The sequence below is a fragment of the Oculina patagonica genome, chromosome 8, assembly GCF_052425735.1.
Source record: "Oculina patagonica isolate OP01 chromosome 8, crgOcupat, whole genome shotgun sequence".
NCBI lineage: Eukaryota > Metazoa > Cnidaria > Anthozoa > Scleractinia > Oculinidae > Oculina > Oculina patagonica.
In genome coordinates this window covers 29,405,791-29,416,105 of record NC_135765.1, presented here as the reverse complement: position 1 = coordinate 29,416,105, position 10,315 = coordinate 29,405,791, and the positions used below count along the sequence as shown (strand labels likewise).

Below are 10,315 nucleotides of genomic sequence, written 5' to 3'. Positions count from 1 at the left end.
CTAGTCATTTTATTTTAGCTTTTTTCCGCTCTTCTTTGCTGATACATTTTCAAAATCTTCTGACATTGCTGATAACAAAACATTAGGTCGACATATCATTTTCCTTTAATTTATCCATGAACCTTTGCTTACCCCCAAATTATATGAAATCACCTTTGTTTTTGCAACTATATCTAAATAATTAATGTTAATGCACCGCCGGCTGGTAAAAAGCAGGCAACAGAGAGGCAGAACTCTTCTCAGATTTCTTCAATTTTCAGTAACCGCGCGGCATACCTTGTTGTTTGGAGAGAAGCCTAAAGGGGTAAAATGGGAAATGGGATTTGGGCAAATTTTCACTGGGAAAATGGGATTTGGGTCACTGGGACTGGGAATCACAAACAAATAACCAATAGAACTGGGACTGGGATTTGGATAAAATTTAAAAAGAAATAGGCTGGGAAATGGGATTTGGGCAATATATTTGCGCTGGGGAAAGGGGTTTATACCCCCATCCCACCTCGCCCGCTGCTGGACCCTCTATGGACTTATCTTGGTCGGTCCGTACCAGAAACACCTCGAGCTCGGGCGATATCCTGCCAGAACGATCCTCGCGCTAAGTTGATAAGCCAATTGCTAGAATAAAGCTATTTGTTGTTGTAAAAAGAACTATTTCTTTATACAATATAGTCGCAGCATCTTGACGACTACGCCCAACAGATTGTGTCCCATAAAGGTAACTGCTACATTACTAAGACGAGAATTGAAACATATACCATCGTTTAAATCCTTTAGAATGCGTGGTTTGAAGGGATATAAAAAGTTCATCGTCATTATCATCAAAATCGAAATCATCATCATCATCATCTTCATCATCATCATCATCGTCATCATCATCATCGTCATCATCATCATCATCATCATCATCATGCTTTACAGTCGATCCTGGACAGGAAAAGTGGATGTGTTATATTTTTTACAATGCCTAGCTGCTGTCGTCCCAAGCCTTCACAGGCCACCATCGAAAAGGAAACGACTGCTAAGCAAACTAAAATTGCCTTCCAGAAAGATTTCTTTCAAACATGTTGAAGTTCAACCGTGTTCAAGTTTGCAGGAGTCTCTGCCGACACAACAGTTGTCGGTGTCAATGAATCACCTTTCTTCACACGTGCGTTCCTCTCGTTGACCGCATACCACAACACCGCTACCATGTAAATTTCCACGATTCTAAACATCGTTTGAAACGCAAACCACGGCCACGCAGAAACGTGTTGGGCATCAGAGAAAACGCCATAAACACCAGACATGGCGTACACTTGCATGACGCAAATTAAAACGCCGCCCACGACCGCCGCCAGGCACGTGCGTAAAATCGCACGCGTGCGAGTCCCACGCATGGTCGTGGAATCTGAAGCCCACCGCTTGTTCGAGTCGATGATTTTAAATTTCTTCCAGATTAAAATGGAAATTATGGAATAGAATATCGTAAGAGACAAGCCAAATATAATGTACAGGAGCTGGCAAGCGAATGTGAGGCCCTTGAACGCTGGAATGAAAGAAACGGTGAGCTCGGCCCCCAGTGCGAAGAAAAAATAAGGTAGCGTTGCTATGGCAATGTTCTTGGTATTGTACCACCGTTGAAATCGCTGTTTGAGTATTAGAGCGTTTCTCATCACAATGAAGATTAGAGTATAGGCAGTTATAATGCAAGGCTGTCCAACGCCCCAGAGAACATTTACTACAAAAACCGGGGTAGTTTTTCTCCAATGGTACGCATTAATGCAAAGAAACAGACATCGTGTTAAGCAAAACACCTCTAAGAGAGTCAAGACGATGATGGGGACTTTGTTCTGTGTGATGACTCGCCCGCCTTTGAAGCGTCTCCACAGCGGGATTAATACCAAAAAGAAAATCAAGGCGTAGATAGCGCCTAGGCCATATTGATGTAAATCCCACATGATTCCCCATTCTTCGATAGCCTTCGACCATTCCGGAAGGGGTTCGGCTATTCCTTCGGCTGTCGGTTCATGATCGGATGCTTTCGGTTCTGTTTCGGGTACTGAGTTGTTGACGCTTTGCTCTGGTTCGGGAATTGAGCTCATTTTTGCCTTTTCCTCAAGTTGCTGTTACTTGTAGCAGAAGTAATACGTTATAAAATTTCCCAGTGTTTTTCTTTACACTGTTATTTGCCTTTTTCGTCGTTCGTCTGCTTGAAATCTACTATTTAATAACCAACCTTCGCTTTAACACTCGTGAGCTGTAAATACTCTGCTTTCAGAAAGATCCTGGATTCTCACAAATAGCTTGAACGCATCACGTATTTGCCGATGTTTTTCCTCCTAAATAAACTGAAACTGTTTATTCCTTGTAAACCGATTTTTATATTCAGATTCGACATCGGCCTTGATTGATTTTTCCAGCTGTCATATGCTACCGGACTCTTCAGCAAAGAGGTTAAAATGTCTTTGTAAAGACCGTTCAATTAAATGCCCCTGTCACTGAAATGTCTTGCAGAAAACAATTCACCTCTCACTGTAGAAACAATGAAGGCAGGTTGAAGCCAACAATGGCAACTTAAGGTCAGTTTTTCTTCTCCTGTGTGTAAATCTGTATGGGATTAAATAAAACAACGCAAATAGTTAAAATATAATACTCAAAAGTTTTTTTGGAAAAAGCTGATCTGAAAAAACTCGATACGTATTTAAAAACACGTTTTAAGCTTCTGTTTACTTGCTAGAGAAAGAAATATATTCGTAGTGCCAGATGTTTGATGTTTGTTTGTTCTTTGGGGCAGGATAATCCCAAATGTTCATTGTTTGACTATTAACTCCGTCCATCATTTGACGTAGCTGAAACTATTCCCATTTACCGTTTGTTTATTGTCACATTGTCGCATTCAAATTCGACTTCCATCTTCGAAAAAGTGCCGAGTATTGACATAAATTGATGTAAATCTCCGCGCCTAGTATCGGCCCCCAAGCCGACAGTTCCAAGATGGCGGAACAGCTGTCTTTTTCTGCTAAATTACTTTCATTTTTTGCTAGCCAAACAGAACCAATTGGGCTTCTTATGCTACATTTTTGTTTTTGTGCTTTTTTAGAACCGAAATTAAATGAACAACGGTTCGTGCTAAAAAGATACCAATTTATTTATGAAGAGGAAACGTTCTAAAGCATGATATTCTATAAACACAAAAGGGCTGTCAAAATCACTAATTAAAATGCAATTACGGCACTTGTCAGTATTGCTTCCCGGAGCTCATTTAAGTTTATTGTGCGCTTTTTATCGGCCATGATAATTTTAAAGCTTCTGTTGAAATATCTTCAACGTTCTTAATGCCACAGTTTTTCTGGAGTTAAACTGTGGTGCTTTCTCTTTCGTACGTGGTGACTTCGCGGCTCACTTTGTGAGCAAAACAAATAAACGGCCGTCAGAGACCTCAAGAAACATTTTAACGCCTTTAATGCAAATGCAAACGTTTATGAATAGAAAAGACAATGACTTTTTCCTTTATTTAAAGAGCAGTTTTCAGCCGTACGAAATTAAAGACTGATGTTTTGCCGGGGCTTGCAAGACTGTCATTTCTCGATCTCTAAAAAAAGTTTACATCTTATAGCCTCCAATGTAAAGTAAAGTAAAGTAATTACACAGGGTAGCCCATTCAGCTCTAAGGCTGGTCTCCATAGGGGCCCTGTATCTTAAAACTACTGTGTTTTTATTTTCTGAGCAGAAACAAAACAATGAGAAAACATCGAACCACGGGGCTGCTCGCAGGTTAGCCATCCTTTCCTTTTCAGGAAAGAATCAAGAATACAATACAAACAAGAAAGGACAATGAGGAAACTAAGAAAAATCTGTTTGCAAGCTGCCCCAAATAGACCGCGTTTGCTTTCTGTGGCGAGCGAGAGAGACTTTTATCCTAATAATGGCGAGTTTGTAATTATCGCAGTCAATTAAAGTTTGACAAGAAGAAAACTAGAAAAGACAGTGTGAGTTCTCTCCAATCAGCGATCGTCATTTTCAAGTGTCATTTTGGTGCCATGCATTACAACACGGCTGCCACATCCGACTCCGAACGGTAAAGTTCATGTTTAAATTATATTAAATTATAAGTCTTATAAGCTTCGCAGAAAATAAAATAAAAATACAACTGAATGCTTAAATAAGGCAAAAATTTTACTCTTTCCAGTTAAAAGATAGACAATCTCTTCGACATTGATGAAATGTTGGCCTAAATCTAAATATCTAAAAGTATCTCGAGGTATTATACATAACCATGTGTTCTCCCTGGCTGGTAGAAATCCAGTCGAATTATAACAATTTATACTTCTTCAGAAATCGTCACAACATTTACTTCATTGCGAGTTTAATACGTTTGCCGAAGTTAAAAAAATAAACGCCAAAGCATTCTTGATGGTCATCGATGTATTTAATACTGTAAAATTGCGAAAATGAAATTTTGCAAAACACGGATCCTCTACATGCGAGAAATCAATTCACTCGAAAAAAGGCGAGAAAACAAAATAGATATCAGTGGTTTTTGTCCTTCGAGAAAATCTCCATCTTCGTGTGATACGTTTTGGCGATTCTCTGTTAAAGGCAAAAGGAATAAAAGCCATACCTTACCTGCCAAATTCTGTGCGCAGAAATGATACATGTAGCATTGATGAACGTCCAAACTGCATTTGCCAAATGCAACGTTTTCACAAGATATTTAGTTGTTGCTTGCCCATGCTGATAGACTTTTTCTTTGGATAATTTGCATTAAAATTTAATTTTGCCTTTAATTTTGTGTTTACCGAACTGTTCCAAAACTGTTTATGTTCAATAACTCAGATAAGATTCAATACACATTTACTATTCGACAACAAAATGATTGCGCATTTAATGATTTGTAATGTTTGTCAAAAACATTGGCTTTGCAAACCTGTTTCAATATCCAGACAAAATATTGAATGATTAAATTTAGAACAAAAGTTTTTTCGGAAACCAAAGTTCGACGTAAATCCACTAGTTTGATATTCATTAAATTGTAAAAAATGTTGAGAGGCGAGATACGTAACTTCTTGCTAGTAGTAACAAAAATCTATTTCTTTGTACACGAAAACTTCCCGGCTTTTATGAATAAAATTATATTTGTGGTTTGTAAAAAGACACAACGTTTTCTAAATTGCGTCAGTTTCATCATCTATATTTGATTCTTGCCATTAAGTGTTGAGGCCAAACTCCATATTTTTCATTCCTGTATCGAAAAAGACTTTGCAAATTTATAATAAATGAAACCGCCTCAGATGTGTTTCAACCTTTTACCTAGAGCGGTTTTCGATCACAGGCTGCCGAAAGTAATCATGTTTGTGTTTTGGTTTGAGCTCTGTGATTGGTTAAAAAGGTCGTGCGGCGCCCTTTATCCAATCAGCACAGACATGCTATTTTTTTCAGCCAATCAGAAGCAAACCTCAAACCAATCGCGAACTGGCTTGTGTGCGCGCGGTTTTCCCGCGCTTGGTGCGGCTTGCACGGTTTTCTTTCGAGTCCCTGATTGGTCCACGGCAATTTTGTTTGTGACTTGCTCAACACGATAACTTTCGGTCTGGTTTTCTTGAAATTTCTCTTTTCTTACATTTTTGTATTTTTAGACATGTTAGATTTCTAAACCAGATTTACGCATGTATATATTTAAGCTGCCAGTATTTTAAAAAGAATGAAAAACTTGCATGCCCAAAATGCATAAAATAGTACGTAAATTGTGGTTTATCCGGTGGGTTAATCCATTTATCCTTGGGATAAAGAAACACGCAATCTATAAGCAAATGGTATTGTAACGAAAACTGGCGCCGAAAATTACTATAATATGGCAATAAGAGACAAGATGTTTTTTGCGGTTTTAATTTTTTCCTTTAGTTGCCTTATCGTCAGAACATTTTCTTGTAATTCATTGTCTAGATCTTTCTCATTCTACATTGTGTAGGTTTATCTTAATCTTTGAAATTCGAAATTAAAGATAATTTTCTAGGTTGCGAAATGACCATATCAAAGCTCTGCAACCTCTCCTCCGCTTCCCCCCCCCCCCCCCTCCAAAAATTACCCAAAGAAAAAGCAAGACCAATATAATTTTTCTCTCTCATCTACGTACTGTAAAACTTGTTTTGTTTTTAATACCGTTACACGGTACGTAAACCGAGAAGACTTGAAATTGATGTTTGCTGACGACTGTACACTTAATGTTTCATACCGTTACTAGTATTCCCACGGAGTCTTAATTTTCTGTTAATTGAATGACACACTCAGTGCTATATATGACGGTATTCTTATATGCCAAACCAAGCCGTATTGTGTCTATGTAAAGTAGCGTTTGGTTCCATATGTACCTATAGCTAAGGGCGCTTTCCATTTGTCAGAACTGACCGGCCAGACCGGTATATTCGAGAACAGAATTCCGTTGTTAGTCAGATTAGTTCTGTCAAATCAGTCAATACAAAAATATTATATATTTTTATGGTGGATTTGTGGGAAAATCTTTTGGAAGAGGTCCACTGATTTCACATTCAAAACTACCGGACCGGCCGGCCAGTTCTGACAAACGGAACGCGCTCTAAGATTAATATAAAATGCCTTCCAAAGAGGCTCCCACCGAAAACACGCCTGTGAACGTCTGAGCCTATTTCTTATCCCATTATAAAAGAGTTGTAACCATATTTTCAAACATAACTACAATATTCACTCGATACTTCACAGCCCCCCAATATTTTCCTATCAGTTTGATGGGGTCACGAAATGTTTATACAACACAAGCCAGTAGCGGTTTTGATAAGGCGCGTTCAAAATGATAGGTGGAACCACTGTCCACAAACTTAAAAATCTGAGAAAATTAACCCTGAGCCGTCTTTTGAGAAAATTGTGAAATAAGACGTCTAAATCTCTCTCTCTTTTTTACGTTTTCTACTTATGGCACAGGAAGAAAGGAAACAGAATAGAGGCGACTAGAGCGGCGATTAGATTAGAGGCGACTGAGCGGCGGAGTCGCAAAAATCGTAACCTGCAAATACAGCCGCCTCAGCAAGCGGGTCGGAACGCGGAGAGGCGGCTGTAATCGCTGTATACGCAGGCTACAAAAATCGCTGCGGCGATCGAATAATCGTGTTAAAATTTTCCACTTGCCGCTGAGTGTACGAACCTAGGAAGCATGGACCCGCATACTGCTGCAAAAATTAATCATCCTTTGACGACCTTTGACAAGTTTCCTTTTTGTCTCTTTACATGTTATATTGTACTAGCTGGAAGAATATGATCAGATCTGCAATCATTGTACATAGTACGAAAGACGTATATCGGATATCTTGAGGGGAACAATTTCGTTTCTAATTACTCTCAGTTAAAAAAAAAGGTTTCAAACGGTTATACTTTCGTTCAGTGCTACGGAATTGTTGGCTGAAAATAATATGTGGCAGGATCGTTAACGCTTTATCCGTTGTTTTGACCATTAGCCGAGCTACCTCCAGGCAAAAAATTGAATTAAATCGGCAACATAGCTTCTAAAGCTTGACCTAATTGGAATTTATCTGCAACTTGTTAAAAAGTTCAAGTTATTTAAACTGTCTCTTACCTTGTTTGCCAATTTGTCTCACGGTTCTCTTGGCAAATAACGATCAGCTTCAATTATATCGCCCGTGAGAATTTTAACTCCTCAATGCTGCTAATTGAAGGTACAGAAATTGCAATTAGCGAATTTTAGCAGACATTGGTTCTTATAACATTAAGTTCCAACGATAAGTTTTCTTTTGTCCACGCTATTACAATAATAGCACCTTTTATATCGTTATTCTTATGAATGTTTTGTGTTAGTAAATTACTGTCATTAAGGCAGTTTCCGGTATGAATATCTATGCTAATTCAGCTCATAACTACAATACAAGAAATGCTATTGCTTTTAACGTCCTTTTGTTAAACAAATATTAGGCAATTTCCTGGCTTAAGGCCAAAGTCGATACCGTTAAGAAAATCTTAAATAATATATCTGTGGCATCTGTGGTAACTTCACACCTGCATAAAATCTTTTTTCTGATCTCTAAGCATCGATAAATCTTTAGCCATAGTATTTCAATAAATACTATGTTATCAATGGTTTCAATGTTATATTCTCTATGCTATCTTAATTACTGTTAGTAACGACAAAGGCTAATTAATTGATAAGATTAAACGCTTCCTTGCCATCGCCTAACTTGTAAATTTCTTGTAACTATTTTTCACGCTTTTTGTGGTGGAATGAAAAAAAAAATACAGTGCAAATACAGATTCAATCAAAATAAATATTGAACAAAAATAACAAGAGGGTTCAAAGGGCAAATTCATGGAGTGCCCAATGTTGTTTGAGCAGTTTCCGCGCGTTTTTTAACCTTAAATAGAAGTGAACGCTATATTTGTGTAGATCTAGCTTTGTTATGCCAATATTGATTTTTTTATTACTCTTACAAGGCAAGCATTTACTCTATTACCCTTATAAGACCCCTATATTTGTTTCGCGTTGCGGCTTGCGGCTCTACTCACGGCAAACAAAAAAACTTTATTCTCGACTCGTAGCCAGGGGGCAACATTTAGGGCGCTTCTTTTACCCACAATTCTGGAATAAGAATGGCTGGTACAGAATGCTAGGAATAATTTGGATTGCCTGAATTAAAAAAACACCCATGTAGTCGAGATGATATGCGCGGTCCTGGCACAGGTAAACATTGCATAACAAATATAGAGACCGACGAATAGGCTGCCATTGCAGCCAATGTTGCAGCAATTTTTCCGCTTAATAAAGAGGAGGAAGAAAATATGGAGACTGTAATGGATTTTGGTTTTGGCAGTGCTATTCACAAAGGAGAGGAAACACATCCGTCGAATCACGGGCTCCCGGGGGGGGGGGGCACTCCCTATATTGGCCTATACGGGGAGGCTCCGCCCAAAAGGGGTACCTTTTTCATGCTTCAAGTATATAAAAGGGAAGGAATTTCACAAGCTAAGGTATATAAAAGGGTAGGGATATTGCTCATTTAGGTATATGAAAAGGCTTTTAATTAAAATATTTCGAACAGACGCACCTTATGGAGGTATCATTTAAATTTGTTAAGCGCTACATAAAAATGGCATCAAGACTTCCTGTTTTAGGCATTTGTCCTGTCTTTTCGGTATATGAAAGGGGTACCTTTTTTAGTAAAAGGTATACGAAAGGGGTGCCTTTTCTGTCAAAATGGTATATAAAAGGGTAAGGGGTTGGACTTCGGGGCGGAGCCTCCCCGTACAAATCGCTTTTGAGTAGCCCCCCCGGGCACGGGCTATGCCGTCAGCCATCTTGGATTTTCATTCGCAACATTCTGTTCATTCTGTCCCAGGAAACAGAATGCACGGAATGGCGTTCTGTCCATTCCGAAATAGAAAAACGCGCACGTTTCACATTCTGGCCATTCTCATTCTAGGATTGTGAATTAAAAAACGCACCCTTAGCAAGTTATTTCTAGAGAAAAAAAAAAACAGCATAAGCCGTGCAAGTTTTAAAATGTCTAAAAGTTTTCAAAACATGAATAATTAAAAACGCCGAGTAAAGGTGTTTTTCAACCAAAAGAAAGATTTCCTTAATTTGTAATGACCATTGTAATATGGGTTTTTAGGCCTGTTCGCTTTGGAAGCCGAACAGGGTAGAAAAACCTCTGATCACTGCCCAAAAATTGGACAAAGCCAAAGGCCAAGTTCAACTTTTGATGTAATTTCAAGTCTTAAAGTATTGAAAATTCAATTATTTTTAGTAGAATTAGTTGCATGTTATTTCTTAAGGATTAGTAACGGAAGGTCTAAAACAATCAATGGGCCTTAATTGGACACTGTTTTTCAGTAAAAAGTACTAAAATTGGCGAGGTACTCTCGCTCGTACACGAAATGCGCCTAGAACATCAAGATGAATATATAAAGTAAATTGTTGTTGAAGGAAGAGGGGAGCAGTTGTACGTTTATAGCTGATTTCCAGGCTACAAGGGCAGAACTTGAAAAAGCCAGGCTGCCTTTTTCAAGTTGGTTTTTAACGTTCCTGATGGCATCACAATTATATCACTTGTTTATAGCTTCAGTACGCTGGCATAGTAATTTTTAACAAAACTGAACCACAAATTGTAGGTTTCCATACGTCTTTAGGCTCAAAAAATTTTTTGAAGTGAAGCTCGTGACAGTGTCCTTTACGATTGAATCAGTGAAGATTCATTTTTTGTTTATCTCAGCTTGTGTCAATAAATAGTGCATAATCACTCAAACTTCCTGTCAAACACGAAATTTGCCCATATTAGCTTCACTAGCACTCAGTATC

At 38.4% G+C, this 10,315-nt stretch overlaps 1 protein-coding gene across 1 annotated transcript; it reads right to left on the bottom strand.

Moving 5' to 3' along the window:
• Positions 1-868: 868 nt before the first annotated feature.
• On the bottom strand, positions 869-7,819 carry LOC144663624 (uncharacterized). The gene is made up of 2 exons (XM_078524632.1): positions 7,583-7,819; positions 869-2,586 (listed from the first exon to the last, which is right to left on the bottom strand). Exon 2 carries the CDS (start codon positions 2,079-2,081, stop codon positions 1,056-1,058), a length of 1,026 nt encoding a protein of 341 aa, XP_078380758.1. The 5' UTR covers positions 2,082-2,586; positions 7,583-7,819; the 3' UTR covers positions 869-1,055.
• Between the last annotated feature and the right edge of the window lie 2,496 nt (positions 7,820-10,315).

Coding starts and splice junctions, on each gene's coding strand:
- LOC144663624 (XM_078524632.1), bottom strand. CDS start 2,081: ATGAGCTCAATTCCCGAACCAGAGCAAAGCGTCAACAACTCAGTACCC.